General features: G+C 36.1%; 1 protein-coding gene across 5 annotated transcripts in view; it reads right to left on the reverse strand.

Annotated features, from left to right (window-relative positions):
- The window catches only part of IDE (insulin degrading enzyme), a 92537-nt gene that overhangs the window by 33707 nt on the left and 40921 nt on the right, over positions 1-17909 (reverse strand). For all 5 annotated transcript variants that reach the window (XM_065922919.1, XM_065922918.1, XM_065922917.1 and 2 more), the window contains 7 exons: positions 10044-10166; positions 5227-5339; positions 4502-4664; positions 3694-3786; positions 3183-3274; positions 2177-2257; positions 334-437 (listed from right to left, as the gene is read on the reverse strand). In XM_065922919.1, coding sequence (XP_065778991.1) covers positions 334-437; positions 2177-2257; positions 3183-3274; positions 3694-3786; positions 4502-4664; positions 5227-5339; positions 10044-10166 — 769 coding nt within the window. The remainder of the gene's footprint in view (positions 1-333; positions 438-2176; positions 2258-3182; positions 3275-3693; positions 3787-4501; positions 4665-5226; positions 5340-10043; positions 10167-17909) is intronic.

A 17909-nucleotide genomic window follows, 5' to 3' on the forward strand; every position in this document is an offset into this window, starting at 1 on the left:
GGATGAAGCCAGGTTAAGACAATCTATTATTATATCTTATTCATAATGAAATTATGATTTTTTTTTTTTTTAAAGAATCTTCATGTTTTCAAGATATTGACTTAAAATAATCAAGACTGGAGGAAGGGTGAGTGAAGAAGTGTGGATAAAGATCAAAAAGGCTAGCCATATACTGATTGCTGAAGTTTGGTATTGGATCATTATACTGATTCTACTTTTGTAATCATGCTTGATAAAAAGTCTAAAAGCATTTTATTCACAATTTCAAATTTTCAGATTCTAACTATCACTGAAAATCTAGTATGTAACAGTAAAATCTGTAGAGTGACTCACCGGACATTTTCTGGTCTGAGTTTATCGAGAACCATCTCTATTAAATCTGGTCTAAATTCTTCCAGTAAATATTCAGCTGTGAGCACTTCTTCTAGGGGATAATACTTTTTAAAAGGAAAATAAATACAAAAGTAAAATGTGCAAGGCTATGATACAGTTTAACTTATTAAAGCAAACAGATCTCTAACACATAAAATCCTCTATTTTACACCCCTGCTTCCCTCCAATTAAATTTTATTTCATTATAAAGATTTCTGAATCTTTTCTCTTTCTTACCACATTTTAAACAGTTTCATATTGTGGGATAACTTTACAGCTAATCCCCAAATACACTTACGTTATAGAGAACAAAAGTACATTTTTTCAGAGAACAAGTAATACCTCTAGCTAAAAACTGAGTGTTGATTAAAAAAATTTGGTGATTAAATGCTGACATCTACAGGATTCTTAATATAAAGTATATATATTTTAATAGAATTTCTACTCAAACTTCTATGAATGAAATCAGACAAGCATTTAGAAAGTTGTTATGGAGGAAAAATGGCTTATATTTTCAGTTACTAAAGAAAAATAATGTGAAAGATGCTTTTTAGTAAGGGCAAATTACTGAGACAGACTGATTCATTCATTCAACAAGTATGTAATGAACACCCTACTCTGTGCCAGGCACTGTTCTAGGTGCTGCCGTAGGTACAATGGTAGGTAAGACAAATGACGTCCCTGCTCTCTAAAGAGCTCATGTTCTAACTGGGAGGAAAGTGAAGTGAAAGTGAAGTCACTCGGTAGTGTCCGACTCTTTGCGACCCCATGAACTGCAGCCTACCAGGATCCTCCGTCTATGGGATTTTCCAGGCAAGAATAGTGGAGCGGGTTGCCATTTCCTTCTCCAGGAGATCCTCCCAACCCAGGGACTGAACCCAGGTTTCCCTCATTGTAGGCAGACACTTTAGCTGTCTGAGCTACCAGGGAAGTCCTCTAACTGGGAGGGAGACGGACAATAAACAAACTAATACTGTCATTATATTGATAAAATGCTACAAAGAAAATTTAAAAGGGGCAGGGTCATGATTGAGAGGTCAGGGAAGGTGTCTCTAAAGGAGACACATCCGAGTGGAGACCCAAACGAGAAGAACCTAGCCATGCAAAAACTATAAGTGCTCCAGGCAGAAAAAAACAGCAAATGACAGGGCCCTGAGAGGGAAGAACAAACTAAATGCTTAAAGATTAGACAAAGAGCCAGGATAGCTGGAGTGGAATGGGAATGAGAGAGGTAGGAGGGGAAGTGATGTGGAATCCGGTCAAGTGAGAGGCTGGAGTCAGATATCGTTATGGGTCAGGTAAAAATTTAGATCTATTTCAACTCTGATGGGAAACCACTGAAAGGCTTGACACAGAGGAGTGAAATAATCTGATTTGGGTTTTCAAAAGATCATTGAGGCAGGGAAAAAATACTAAAGCTGGGGAGACGGCAAACACGGAACTCAGGTAAGAGTCGATGATGGTAATACAGGTAAGAAATGAAGGTAGCTCATACTAGGGTGATAGCAACAGAAACAGAGAAAAGTGGGTGATTTATAGCTTTCACATAAGTAGTACATAGCAGAACAAAGCCAGTAAGCATGATGTCTATGTAATGAAAATATTACAGATGATGATTACCAGGATGGTGAAAATTAAGATTTTAAATATGTCTTCACATCAGAGTTTACTAGTTGCTACAAAGTCTAAAGTTTTACACTGTAGCTTCAATTTTTATGATTTGTATAGTACTGAAAGTAACATATATAGGATCACTGAAACACTCTATGTGCCAAAGTATAGAGTAAAATAACAATAAACTTACATGTAATATTCCTGCAATCTTAGAGGTATAACCCCGTGGTCTCTCTTTATCTTTAAACCTAAAAGCAACAGCATTCAAGTCCTAAAATGAAAAGTTAATCCAATTAGACATGTTACCTGTTATTTAGAAATACTTTTTTCCTTGGTGGTGGGGGTTGGTTTGCCTCCCATTTTCCTCCATATGTAACTATCACACTTTCTGAAAAAATGGCTATGCTTGATTTAGAAATGTACAGAACACAAATGAAAATAACAAATATAGAACATGATTCTATAGGCTAAATGTTGAAACTGTTAGTCAAAGAATTAGGAAAACTGTGAAGGAACCCTGTGAGATTCATCAGTTGCATAGATGATGACTTTACTGACCCTCTTAGAGAACTGTAGCCTGATTAGAAGTTACTGTCCTAAGTTTCACAAACAGAGATTATACCCTTAAACAAAATACATTTCAGTCTTGAATAGATCTTAAAGTAGATGTTAAAAAAAAAAAACTCTTAAAAGAAGTCTTTAAAAATTTAAAAGACAAATACCTTTTGTTCTAGGCAAAAAAAGAAAGAAAGAAAAGGACAGGCTTTTCCTTACATACAATAATAAAATCACTTTTAAGAACACAATAATATATGTAATAATTCACTGTTTCTTTGAGAGTTCAATACAAATTTTAGATACAGCTTCAGAGAACTGGAGTAAACACTGGTACATAAAAGCTCAAGAAGCTCCTGGCTTCCTTCTCAGGGATAGAAAAGCAATCTATTTGTTTCTTTCCTTCTCCTCCTAAAAAGAGGCTACTTGATGCCTCAACCCTTAATTGTGTGTCAGGTAACCAAGCAGACTAGTTAAGACTAGGCCTTAACTAAAGCTACTATGCATTTCAAAATTTTAGAGTTTAAATTAGGAACAATAAAAACTTTAAAAATTTCACTGGGCCTTACATTTAAATTAACTCACATATACTTGTTTCTTGAAAACTTTCCATAAGAAAAATTTTGGTGAAACAAAAGTACCTTGCACTCTTGGAAAACCCATTCTTGAGGTCCTTCTGCTCGTAACTTCTGAATGTATTGAAACATGTGCAAAATTATATCTTCAACATGTACTGGAAAAAGAATGCACACTTAAAAACCATTCAGTCTTCAAATCCTTCAAAGCAAGGAGTTTACTCCTAAGGTAAGTCAGGTAGGTAGAAGACCTTAGAAATGTACTTCTCACCTCCCTGTGACTATGTTTAGGGTCCCACATACATGGCCTTCCAAGATCTGGAATTTGTGACAGAAGGGACTTTGGGGTAATAAATGAGCAAATAAAAAGTCAAGTACACATTTTACAAGTGCTACAATGATCAGATGTTAAGGAGGGAAAATCACCCATGAAATGGAGGCCAAGTTACAACAGATAAAACAGTATGAATTAAAGTCTTTATAGCTTTACAACAAAAAAACAGATCCAGAGCATAAATAAGTTAATAAAAGTTAATCATAAAAAATCAATTTTCATTCAAAAATGGCCAATACTTACATAATCCTTCCTCAGTCAAGTCCACATTAATGATAAAAAACATAAAACCTCGGGCTCCTTCCTTTTGCCCACCAACAAGAGTATTTACCCAACCTGTAACAGTCAAAGGAAATCAACGTGATTGCTTGTGTATCTTCTTTTAAGACAAGGAATTAAAAAAAAAATTCATTCTATACATTCCCAAGAGACTAGAAGGGCATTCGGCAGAAAAGACTGGGCAAAAATCTGTTCAGAAAAACAGTTTCGGGCACTGCAAAAGATTCAAGGAATTTTAGGGGTTGGGAGTTTTTCTTGGGACTCTTCAAATCATTTCCCAAATCAAGAGTAGACTACTGTGCTTATTAAGTGCTATATACAGAGTCTGAGTGGAGAGGAACCTTGGAAATCTACTGACTGATCCTAGTATTAATACACCCTTTGATGGATTTGATGGATAAAAGTAGATAAATGTTTCAGCTCATTTCATAGAGATGGTAAACAATATACAATATGAGATTTACATTTTTTAACCTCTATCTTATTTAAAACATGGGCCACAATATCTTTTGAAATATTTAAACTTCACTGCTCAATACCAAAAGGGTAAAACAAATTATGAAAAAAGACAAAAACAAAAACCTCAAAGAAGGAAAAAAAGCATACTAACAACCATCACCTCACTCTCCCATTAACTCTAAATAGTCTCATCTGAAAATATCCCTTCACAGGGAAATACTTAGGAGAAATGAGAGCCAGAGTAAAAAAAAAAAAAAAAAAAAATGATGGAGATGGGGTACTACCCTCAGAAGCTGGGACCCAAGAGACTCACCCTTTGATTTAAGTTCTGATAACAGACTTCCAGGGCCTTCGTGCCCAATGAGATGACCGAGATAATGACCGGGATTTGATTTGTAGTATTTCTGAAGGTCAGGTATGGGAAATGTCACATAAAGATTCCTAATATCCTTAATGGGTACTATTTTGTAAAGTTGCTGGGGGAAAAAAACAAACCACAAAAGATTAGCTATGTACAAATCCTATCAAAAAAAAAAAAAAGAATTTACAAACTATGAAGAATACTGATTTAAAACAAACAACAACCCTGATTTTCACAGAAGAATCCCAAATTCAGGAGAGAATCAATTGTCAGAGAAAATGATACTGACCAAACAGAAATAAATGACTTGGGCTCTTTCTTAATGGGATTTCATTACAGTTGGTATGCGGTCCATGTTTGGTCCCCTGGACCATGTGGCTCAATACTTTTGGATACTTGCCTTCTGGCACTGCTTACCAGCTTCTACAGTCTGCCAAGGTTATAGCTACCAAAACTACTTTTAGCATGAAAAGATCAGAACATATTGTTACATTTTTGGTGATACTCGTCTCTAGTATATGTGAAACTGATCTCATTTGACTACCCAGACAAACATTAAAAAACATATAAATAATGAAACCTCTAAAATGTTCTATGTACTCTTTGGCAAACTAGGCATATATTATGTCCATAAATTTAAAACAGAAAAAAAAAATACTAGCAATACATGCACTTACTTTAAGATGTTCTTCTTGGAAAGGATGTTCAGGAAATTCTGGCAATGGGACATTTTTGTTCTCTACTTCAGAAAATAACTTTACCACCAGATTAGTCAAGTCATCTAAAGACTCTACAAGAAAACAGACAATGGAAACAGGACTTAAACTAATCATAACACCTAGTGGGTAGTATTTAAAACCCTAGGATTATATGTGTACATATATAAAATCACTATGTTGTATACCTTACATTTATACAATGTCATGTTTTAATTATATCTCAATAACGCTGGTGGGGAAGAACCTTAGGATCTCCTGAAACATCTCAGGACTACAAAAAGGAAAGCCTAGGAATTTTTTAAAAACCCCATCTGATAAGTTGAAGCATTCAGTTAAACCCTACCAGAGTCTGTATAACTTCTGTAGTTATGCAATATTGACAACAATTATACCTCACAAATGTCTGCCTCTTTATAGTCTAAAACACTATTTTACAAACATTATCTTGAAATAATTTAAAAATAAACATTAGAAACAAATAATTAGTGGCATTTGGAAACTGACTATTTTATCTACAATTTCCAACAGAAACATACTAAACCACTGGCTGACAGACAATAACATTAACTTTTTAACAGTCTAAACCTATTATTAAAAGTCAAATGTTAGTATCTGTAAGTAACTGATTTTGAGGGAGAATAGTATAAAATGGTGAGAAGAATCCTGGGTCAGGGGATCAGAGGACTTTGATTCTAACCCCAACTCTAACACCAACAAATTATGTCAGAGTATTTAGACAAACTGGTTAAGCACCCCAGGTTCTATGAAACATGAAAGCTGGGTAGGGTGATCACAAGTCTCTTCCAAGGTCTAACATCATATGATTCTGTATCACACTCTGTCAAATTCAAGCAAAGATTTGTAGTTGTTCTAAGATTATATAGCCATGTGTGTGAAATTCTTCTATATTATCATCCATCTATATATTTTATAGAGAAATGTAGTTGCAAAGTTTATAAAGTTATATAGATGAGATGTTCACTGCAGTATTGTTTTTATAAAAACAATAAAAACTGGAAGTGACTGAAACATCTATCAATGTGTACATGTTATAAGACATCTCTACATTGGAATTTTAGATAGTCATCAATGAGAGGGAGATCTATATGGGCTGACATGAAAATATCTCAAATTTCTGTTAAGTGAAAACTGCAGATTTCAGTCCCATGTAGTATAATCTCATTTAATTTTTTAACAGATATACATAAATCTAAATCTATCAATGAAATTCTACTTTTGGAAGTATAACAAAAAATGATTTAAGGTGACTATCTTTGAAGAGGACACAGTGTTCATAAGGTGGGACGAGGAAGAAGAACTGATTTCCATTTTTATATATTTCTGTTTGGGACAAATTTTTTTCTATGTACACGTATTACTATTATTCTAAAAAGAAAAAGAGTGGAAAAGGTTATCTTTTTATAAACAAGATAACCACTCACCTTGATTCTGTCTCCTCAAAAATAGGTTATTTATAAATGGTATAAACATTCATCACTTATTACTGTCAGGAAGCGTTTGAATCAAATAAGAAATTTCCCTTGATATTCTATGACCCATTTTGAACTTCTCCATGAACTCTGTAAAAAACACTTAATCACTATTTGACAATTGTCTATATATATACGGTTGAAGTTCTCTTTTAGGTCTATGAATGTGGGTATGTGCACTTTATTTATAAAACATGTGCATTTTTACTTCAATTTTTTGGGCTTGTATGAAAAACCTTAACATGTCCAGAGCCAAATAAAAGGCCTAGCACGTGGCTGCCCGTTACATGACAAGTGAACTCAGGAGTGAAGAGGGTGTATTTTGAGTGAAAGATGTCAGAGACATCTGACACAAAGACATAAAGAAACAGACAGATTAGACATGTAACTGGAAACAAAGGGGGTGGCCAACAATGATTTGTCAACCTGAAATGTTGACGACAGTGGGGCCGTTCACAGCAAGGTTCTACTAGGATATGCCTTTCCTTTTCAAAGCACAAATTCACCGTGTAGCTTTTTAAAGGTAAGGCAACTGTACCATAAAGCAATATCTGTCCTCACCATTAGGCTGTGAGCTACCAGAGAGTAGTCCCATTCATCTTTACATTCCCAGGACTTGGCCATCCTAGGGTCTCCACTTGACGGCTACCTATTTGTCAAGTGTCCACGTAATTGGTGCTGCCACAACGAGAGAGAGGACCTCACGGGAAAACAGAGAAAAACTTTTTTGTCCCTTTGTGACAGAGATTCTGCCACATGGTTACTCTTCCTCTTCCCTCCTCCTAGAAGAAGGAGCAGATTATCCATTAATCCTCTAAGAGATCCTGTTTCTTCACACACCACTGTACTGTAAGGACACCTCTCCCAGACCTGTCATCAAATCTGCTCAGCTGAGCACAGAAGGTCAGTCACACCGGAGACCAAACTGGAACAAAGAAACTCCTTGTTTCTTTCAGATGCTCATTCTGTCACTTCCACTAAACCAAGAACACTGAGGGCAGGGTTCATGTCTGAGTCATCTGTTGTCATTATTACTTGCCCAGTAAGTGCTTACTGAAATCACGTGTTTTATCTCAGGAGGACATGAACAAAAATACGCTGAGAAACCTACTCCCAGGACTAAGCTCTAAATACCAAGTGATGTTTTTGTTTTTACACTCCACAGACTTACCTAACTTCAGAAAGAACATAGAATATAACACATACTTTTTTTTTTTTTTTAGCCTTCTCCTTGGACCCATTTTATATCCTCATTCTTTTATCAAGTTAAAGTAAACATAGGAGTTTATTTTCTACCTACAAAAGTAACAGTTGCCAATTTAGAAAACTTAGAAAAACAAAAGAAGAAAGAAAGAAGAAAACAAAAGTCTCCTACAATCTCATGATTATGGAATGCTGCAAACAGCTACCATTTATGGAGTATTTGCTGTTCACCAGGTACTATGCACTTTTTCTGCATTATATCATAAACCTCACAACAAATATGTGGTACCACCTCCATTTTAACAATGCAAAAATGAAGAGCAGGGAACAGAAGTAACTTTGTTAGCTCACAGCCACACACTGGGTAGGTGGTGTATTAGGAATTCAAACCCAAGCTCTCAGACTCTAGAGCGTGAGTTCTAACTACTACAGACCGTTATTACATTTCTGGTATGTTTTTCTATGCTGTCTTATGTCTCCCACTTACGTCTATTAGAGCTTTTAAGAAATCCCCAAAAGGGATCATATAGCACATAGAGTTTTTATAGAGTGCTTTTGTTTTCTGTTTAATACATTAAGAATATTATCCCATGCTATTAATACACTGTCATAAAACTATTTATTCATTTAATATTTATTTACTGAGTACCTATGATATACCAAGCACTAACCCAGACAAATCAGTGAACAAAATAGTTTCTATTCTCAAGTGACTTACATTCTGGTACAGCAGACAATAAAGAATGTTTAATATTTCTTTAAATATTAAATATGTGATAATTTTTAAAGATAAATGTTTGATAAATGTTTTAAAGAACAATAAAACAGCTGGGAGGTGAGAAAGTGAGAGAAGGGATGTTATTTTCTGTAAGATGTTCTGTGCTATAGCTATAACATCACTATTAATCAATGTCCTGTTAATGAACATTTAGCTTGCATCTAACTTTTTACTAATAAATACTATACTGAAACATCCTTGGACATCACCTGTTTGAACAACTCTGATGATTTCCTTAGACTGCACTTCTAAAAGTAAAAATATATTTTTTAAGGGTGATGCATCTTAAATTCTCCTCTGTAAAGTGTGGAGGAATTGCATAAATTGTATCCACAACAAACACAAAAGAATACCTCTCTTTATAATGGGTATTAGTTAAAACAAAATCCAAACCAAGATTATGGTAATTTAACAGGGGAAACAACATATCATCATTAATTTGCACTTTTAGAATCAAACCTTAGTTGCTTTCTCATAGCTTTCCTAGTTTATAATCATCTGCCTTTTCATTTTTTAGTTTTCTGAATTTTATAAGGTCAAATCTCTCAATCTTATCTTTTACACTTCCTTTTCTTGCTTTTATATGCGTAGAGCACCAAAAGTGAAAGTGAAGTCGCTCAGTTGTGTCCGACTCTTTGCAACCCCATGGACTGTAGTCTACCAGGTTCCTCTGTTCATGGGATTTTCCAGGCAAGAGTACCGGAGTGGGTTGCCATTTCCTTCTCCAGGGGATCTTCCCAACCCAGGGATCAAACCCGGGTCTCCTGCAATGCAGGCAGACGCTTTGCCGTCTGAGCCACCAGGGAAGCTCCAACTTCCAACGATCGATATTAATTTGTATTTTCTTCAGGTCTCCATTTAAAATCACCTAAGCCAAAGCTCCAATACTCTGACCACCTGATGAGAAGAGCCAATTCATTAGAAAAGACCCTGTTGCTGGGAAAGATTGAAGGCAGGAGAAGATGGGGATGGCAGAGGACAAGATGGTTGGATGGCATCACCGACTCAATGGACTGAGTTTGAGCAAGCTCCAGGAGATGAAGGACAGGGAAGCCTGGCATGCTGCAATCCATGGGGTCACAAAGAGTCAGACACAACTGAGCAACTGAACAACAAGCTTCTTTTTAGAACAAAGTGATTTAAAAACAAATTCCCCTCCACATTTTCTCCAAGAAGATCATCTGCAAAGCCTCTGAACAGATAATGGGAAATATCTTATATCTTTCTTCCAATACTTGAAAAAGTCAAAATGGAATGGAAAATCAGATAATCCAATTCAATGAAAAAATTTTAATATTTCTTACCTCGACCTAAAACACAAATAGCCATTAAGTTCGATGAATAATAAGTAGAATGGAATTTCAGTAGCTCTTGTCTTACATCAATGCCTTCTTGGTTTGGTCTAGTCTCTAGAGTATATTTGTTACCTGAAAGGAATGAAAAACATTTCTAAGAAAAAGCAAAATATGTGAATTTCAAAGTTTCACAATTATTACTAACATTGCTTTAAGGTAAACTTAAAGAACAGAGTCCAAACAAACACATTCATAATGATTAGTCAAGTATGTTTGACCATAACCTGGATAAACGGGACAGTATAGAACAAACTAGTAAAATTTTATCTATAGAGATTTCCCTCTGGAACTTGAAGTGCTTTATAAAAATTATAGTTCTTAAAATTCCTGTGAGGTGGTAGGTATTATGAGCACTTACAAGACAAAAATGAGGTCCACATGGCCTCCATTCACACTTACTTTAATTTCCAATTCCCTAGGTGGCTCCAAAATAAATGAACATAGTCACTGAGGGATCTTTTCGGAACTTGCCAAGTTACTTGTGGAAAGAAATGTACTATTCTTGGCTGAAGCATTAAATTTGTGATGTGAATTCTCATGAATTTGATCTAGACTGGTAAAAATAGGATGCAATGCTATTCTTGTAAGTCTCAAGCGATGTATACAGAGTACCACTATGAGACCTATTATGAAATTTAATAACTAATTCAATTAGGATAAAATGTGCATGTCAAGAGCAAATAGTCCAACTGTCTAAGTACTACATTTCTAATAAAGATCTTGCCATTTAAAGGCTGGGAGATGGAATTTCAGTAATTTTGGTATCTCTCTAAAAATGGCATCTTGACTAGAAATATCTTAAAATCTAGTATAGTAACTTTTATTGTTCTCACTTATACAACTAAATGGGCTCCTGGTAGAACATATTCTCGACGTGTTTTCCCCTGGCTTGGGTTATTATAGTGGCGGATGAACTAGCATTTAGATTATCTCTCTTTCCAGAGAGAGCCACCAGATGGCGTTCTCAGATCCAGTCTTTATCCTTGAAGAGCTGCATTGTACTCTTAGCCAAGATTCATGCTCTGAATGCTTCAAACAACAGATCTAGTGGAGTGTGCAAGAAACAGTTCAGCAAGTACTCAGTAACCTTTTTCTAGTTAGAAAGCAATCAAATGTACTCATATTCACTGGCAGCAGCCTGCTAATCAAGTTTCCAGGTTCTTCACCAGTCCTCTCAGTTTCAAGAAAGATCCAGTTTCACGCCAGATCTGCTCTGCCTGAGGTCCTAAAACATCCCCTCATTCTACCTGAGGAATCAGATGATCTAAAAAGTATCCAGAGTCCTAACTCCTCAGAGAAAGAAAGAAAGAAAAGGACAACAACAAAAAACTCCGTTTCTGGGTAATGGTTAAAAGTTCTCTCATATTAAGGTGAAACTTGAGTATATACCTCCCTTTTTCACTAAATGAAGGTTCCAGAAGCCTCAGTTCCAGAGGGACTAGGCCCTAGAGCTTCATTACTCATTCACACTGCAAAGCACAGATTCTTAGAATATGCGCATTAAAATCAACACACTGGGACACCCAAGCTTGGAGAAATCACATTTTATTTCAAGACTATAAGTGTGATAGCGTTAGACAGAAATCACATTTTCAGTATCAAGTATGATTTGATGTGCCTATTCACAATCTGGTCAATATATTGGTTCTTAAAACCTCAAATCAAAATATATAGAGACAAACGATATGGTCTTTGTCTAGAACTTAAAATTCCTTCAGGTTGACTAATTCTAGCTCATTCTGCTTTTATTTTAATATACCTGAATATCTTACCATTCTAATCCTTACCCTTTATCTTTAGGTTCATTTAAGAACACAGAGATAGGGACTTCCCTGTTGGTCCAGTGGCTAAGACTATGCTCAAAATGCAGGGGGCCTAAGTTCGATCCTGGGTCAGGGAACTAGATCCCACATGCCACAGTGAAGATCTAAGATCCTGCGTGCCACAACTGAAACCTGGCACAGCCAAATAAATAAATATTTTAAAAATAAAAATGGAGATTAAAAAAAAACAAAAATCAACACAAAGATAAAGCATGAATATACCCTGAATACACTAAGATATATATCACTGGAAAAATATTGACAATGCCATAGTAAAAAGAGCCAGAGGACCACACAGAATACTATACTGTAAAAAGAATGAATAATCCATTGTTCATATGCAACAGTGTGGAGGAATTTCACAACTTTCAGGTTGAATGCAAGAAGCCAGACACAAGACACAGAAACACTGTATTATTTCATTTATATAAAACATAAAAACAGGCAGAACTAATCTTAGTCATGAAAAGTCAGAATAGATGTGATGGATAGGTGGATAATGGGTAGGTGGATAATGACTACCAATGGGTACAAAAAGGTGCTGGTAATCTGTTTCTTGACTGGTGCTGGGTCTACGGTCTGCTGAGGTTTTTGAAAATTCAATAAGCTGTATATAAATAAGAGTAGTATATTCATTCAACAGATTTTTCAAATAGCAGCAAAAGTAAAATAATCACAATAATTTATCACAGCCACACACACTTTTCAGTATATTTATTAATAGTTCAACAACAAATTAAAAGAAAAATGAGCCAAAGGAGCTTTTTTGTAAACAGCAACCTGCCTCACCTAAGGCACAAAAATCTAGTGATTCTGTATCTTTGGCCAAACTGCTAAATAGAGACTCAATCACATTTGCTCTGAAAAGTGGCTTTTAGCCACAAAGATTCCATTCTGTGAAATCTACATATTCATTTATTTCTACCTAGATGTTTTCAGGCTTTCTAAAATGTAATGATGGAAGGGAACTCTGGTCCATTTGGGAACACAGCCCAGAATGCCAGTCCTGTATCCTAAGACGCTCCTGAATTAGAAAGAGGAAATGGTCTCCACTATGACTCTCTTGGGGTCAGACAGTCAGCTCTTAATATATTGACAGAAAAACATGAATACTAGGAGTAAATGGGCCAAAGAGTCAGGCTAGTTATTAAGTTTTTTAACCCTTTTATTAAAATCTTTTTTAAAAGTTTTTTAAAAACAAGAAGGCTAGCTAGTGGAAGTTCTCAAGAAATAGCTGAGGAAATGAACAGAAAAGCAGGACATAACACTGAGAATACTTAAATTAGTGAGCAGACTCTGTTACTATCAGAGGCATCATCCCCAGGTAGGGAGATGCAGAGGAACAAGCACTGGCTTTGGTGTGAGCAGAGCTATCAGCTAATCCAGGGTCAATCATCTTCTGGTTACATGACTTTGAACAAGACTTCCTTAGGCTCAATCTGCTGTCCTGACATTGGTAGACTTACACCAAATTAAAAAAAAAAAAAGGTGTAAAAAAGTGCAAGACTAATATTTAACAACCAATTAATAGAATAAAAGTCTGATGATACCAAGCATAGTGGTGAAATGAGAACTCAGATGCTGCATGAGGGAGTGCAAACTGGATCAACTACTATAAGAAACAATTTGGCAATATCTGTGCAATCTAAAGATGTACACATCCTAATACACAGTAATTCCACTCCCAGAGTTTCACTCCTAAAACCCGTAATTCCACTCCCAGAGTTTCACTCCTAAAACCCTAGAGAACTCTGTGTACAAGAAAACATGGGTAAGAATGCTCATAGCAGCACTACTGAATCAACAGGAAAAAGGACAAAGAATAATAATGTATTCAATAAATTGTTCAGAAAGCAGCAAAAAAAATTTATCAGAAACACACTCACCAATATGGATAACTCCTACAAATATACATGGAATGAAAAAATACAAGTTGTAGAGATTACTTACAAAATACCGTTTTTATAAAACTAAAAAACTATGCAACACGTTGCTTAGAAATAAATGCATGACTTAGCAATGTTATCTCTTGGGAACAGGGAGGAAAATGCAATTGGGGAATTGTGCAACAGACGCTCAAACCATACTTGAAACATTCCATTTCTTCAATAGTGTGTAAAGAATGACCTGGGCAAAGCTTTTGTACTGATCTCTTTTATGGTAAATAATAAATCTATGAAAACATTAAAGAACTGAATATCATACTTGTTGTATAGCAGAAAATAGACAACCAGTAGAAGCTACTTCTGTTATGATTTGAATTGGAGGAGGGACTCCTGGCTTCTGAATATAGCATAGGATCCATGTCATTAAAGTAGGGAAGGAAAAAAAAAAGTAGGGAAGAAAGCTTGGTAAATGGTCCAGATGACCTTCCTCTGCCTGAGAATCTATATGTGGACAGCAATGTGAATATGGCTGGGATAACAAATACCAGTTCAGTCTCTACACATATATTGTCCTCATTTAGCACTAACTCAGCAGGGGCACTTCTATCAAATTTAAAATGCTGCTATATAAATCTTGAATCCTACCTTTCTGGCTCTGTCACCATAAGAGTAAGCTCCAGCAGAAGACTGAGGCTGTCAGGGTTGCTGACTCACTGGGACCTTCCACTCTGGGCCTGCTAGGAGAGAGCACTGGCTTGGCGGTTGGGAGATTCAGGGTTTCTCATCCTGACTCCATCCTCTTCTAATTAAGCAGCCTTGGAAAAGTCTACAAATATCTCAACATGGAAACATGCCCAGTTGTTAAGAAAAAGGGTCAAACCCTGACTCTAGCTGTGAGGCATAGGCAAGTTTCTTAACCTCTCTAAGCTTCACTTTTTTTATTCATAAATAAGAATCATGAGAACCAACCTCATAGGATTGCTATGAGGATTAAATGAATAATCTGTCTAAGACTCAGCATACCATCTATCAGACAATAATTACTTAACAGGAACTTGGGTTGCTATGAAGTATATGAAAAGTGGTAACGGATATTGAAGAGAGGTTTGTACACTGTAAGATCAGTAAGTTCTATTCTATATTTTCATCACAAGAACTATGTGTACTCAGTCACTCGGTCATGTCTGACTGCAACTCTATGGACTATAACCCACCAGGTTCCTCTGTCCATGGGATTTCCCAGGCAAGAATAATGGAGTGGGTTGCCATTTCCTTCTCCAGTTCTTCACAAGAACTATAAATCCTATTTTTTATCAAACATTTATCTTGCTTTTTCTATAACTGCACCACTGGGGAGCCAAACAGCAGAAAAGGAGATTTTCTTTTTATAGTGGTACTCAAGCAAATCAATATGAGAAAAGTAACAATTAAAATTACAGGGGTGATGCATTTGAGGACGGTTGTATCAACATAAACAGAGAGCAAACTAGACATTATATGCCCCCCGATGAAAGAACACATCACCATCTATGAAGCCTTCTTCAAAAAACAGATAAACATGAATCTAATCAGGCTTCTATATCCAACTGCCAACTTGTGGAAATATAAAAGAAAGAGGAATATATTAAACTATGCTGCTGGGAATGCAATCAGCAAAAGCTAGTCTGTGAAAAGTTCTACACAACTAACATCCTGATTTTCAATAAATAAATTCCAGGAGTCAAAGGGAAGCAGTGGAGGAGAGATGACTATTTGAAACCGATAGACTATTTGAAACTTAAGTGGATCCTAATTCAAATAAATTTTAAAAATTAAAACTTTCATGAGACCACTAGAAATTTGAACACTACCTGCATAGTTGGTGATATTAACGATAATGGTACTTTTACCATGTTTTTTAAAATGAGTCATTATCTTTACAGACTTATATTGACATATATGCAAGTAAAATGATATGATGTCTGGGATCTCTTCAAAACAATGTAAGACAGTGACTGGGAGTGTGGGTCAGACAGGAGTGGCCAGGGGCAAAGTGATGTATATGCAGGGTTCTTAACAATATTTTGTCTATTTTTTATGTTCCAAATTGCTCACTTAGAAAGGAATGGAGAGATGAAAGGGAGAAAAAAGTAAATAACTTTTACTGGGGTCTAAATTTTGTGTCATTATAATCATCCCAGTGTAACACGGGGTGTTCAACTACCTTCTGGTTGATATTTCATAATCTTTTTTTGGTTCTAATCCATTTCCCTACTCCTTCCTACAAAAGCATCCTTTATTATGGCCAAACTTCTCTAACTCAGGTTCTCCAAACGACACCGGGCTCACTCGTTGGTCTTTGCCTTTCATCATGGTTTCGGGGGTCAACCTAACATTATCTCGATTCCTGGGTTGGTAAGATCCACTGGAGAAGGGAAAGGCTACCCACTCCAATATTCTGGCCTGGAGAATTTCATGGACTGTATAGTCCATGGGGTCACAAAGAATCGGACATGACTGAGTGACTTTCACTTTCACTAACATTATCACAAGAAACGCAGACTTGAAGTTCAGGTTGACTTGATACTGAATCCCATAACCTACAGACACTTCTACTACCAGCCTCCCTCTTTTCCTTCCTCCCTGTGTCCCCCACAAGGCTATGAAACTTTGGTCTGCTTATTCTGTCAGTATTAATTTCGGCATCTGTCAAACGGGATGATGAAAATTTCAGTACTGTGGTGAAGGTTAAGTGAAATCATATTAGGTAAAACGCCTGCCCAGTGGGTGGCACTTAATGCTCACACAATAAATAATAGTTCCTTTTCCTTTTCTTCTAAGAGTGACTCTTCCTCTGCTTAAGACCCACCCTTCAGGAAAATTCAACTTGCAACGCCTCTGAGATCCTGGAGAATTTATTTCTAGGCAATCATAAAGCAGGAGGAATAGTACAGTGGTTAAGGGCATCAGACCTGGCTCTAGCAATCAAAAGCTGAGTGACCCTAAACAATTTAATTACTTCTCTAAAGTCTTAGTTCACTCACCTATAAGACAGAAATAATAAGGGCATGTACCTACTGGGGATATTGTGAGAATAATCCAGGCAAAGTGCTTACTGCAGCACTCAGTAAAAATTGGCAAGGAGGAAAAAAGAAGAGAAAATCAAGTCTGAGATTATACTCCAGTGAAATTCTGAGTTTGACTTGCCTCTCCAACTAAACTAGAAGTATCTTTAGTGCAAAGACACTAATTTACATTTCTTTGCATTTTCTAATGCACTTTACATGTAGAAGACCTTTAAAAAATTACTTGTCAACAGAGAAAGAGAGAATCTGAGCATATGTATAATACTGTACTCAGATTCCTTTGTGGGATGTGCTACAAAACATAGTGGTCACGTAACAATTAAGAAAGAAAAACGTCACTTGTATGTAAATAAAGCGCCACCCAGGTGCCCTCCCATTTTGTCTTTCATTCCATCAAGGAGTGCCTGTTTTGTTTCCCTCACCCACATCCTGATTTTTTTCTTTTATTTCCTTCTCTGACTGACTAAACCCAGTTGCTCCCACAGTGTCTGTTGGGTTAGGTTTATTTTATTTTATTTTTCCCAATTATTTTTATTAGTTGGAGGCTAATCACTTTACAATATTGTAGTGGTTTTTGCCATACATTGACATGAATCAGCCATGGATTTACACATGTTCCCCATCCTGAACCCCTCTCCCACCTCCCTGGGTTAGGTTTAGAGAAACAGATCACTAAACAATAATCAGAACTAAATTTTTCCTTTCCTGTTCCAAACAACTTTTAAAAATTCAACTGCTTCTGCTTTTATCCCATGGAGTGGCAGAGAAAAAAAAATTTTTTTTTAAGGCAACAGGGCAGAGAAAAGGCATAAAATTTATCAGGAACTATGGAACTGTAACTAAAGGTATATGTGAGTGACAAATGAAGGGGCAAAGGGAATGTCATCACCAACCATTGGTTCAGCTTTAAAAAGAGAACAGGAAAACATTTCTCTAATAACACTGTCCCACAATCACTGCATCAAACCCACTGCATCAAGTTGTGGCTGCCCCTCACAACTTCATGGCAAAGACTTTTTCAGAATTTTGCTCTTTTTCACA

This window comes from Muntiacus reevesi, chromosome 2 (genome assembly GCF_963930625.1).
Source record: "Muntiacus reevesi chromosome 2, mMunRee1.1, whole genome shotgun sequence".
In the NCBI taxonomy this organism is placed as follows: domain Eukaryota; kingdom Metazoa; phylum Chordata; class Mammalia; order Artiodactyla; family Cervidae; genus Muntiacus; species Muntiacus reevesi.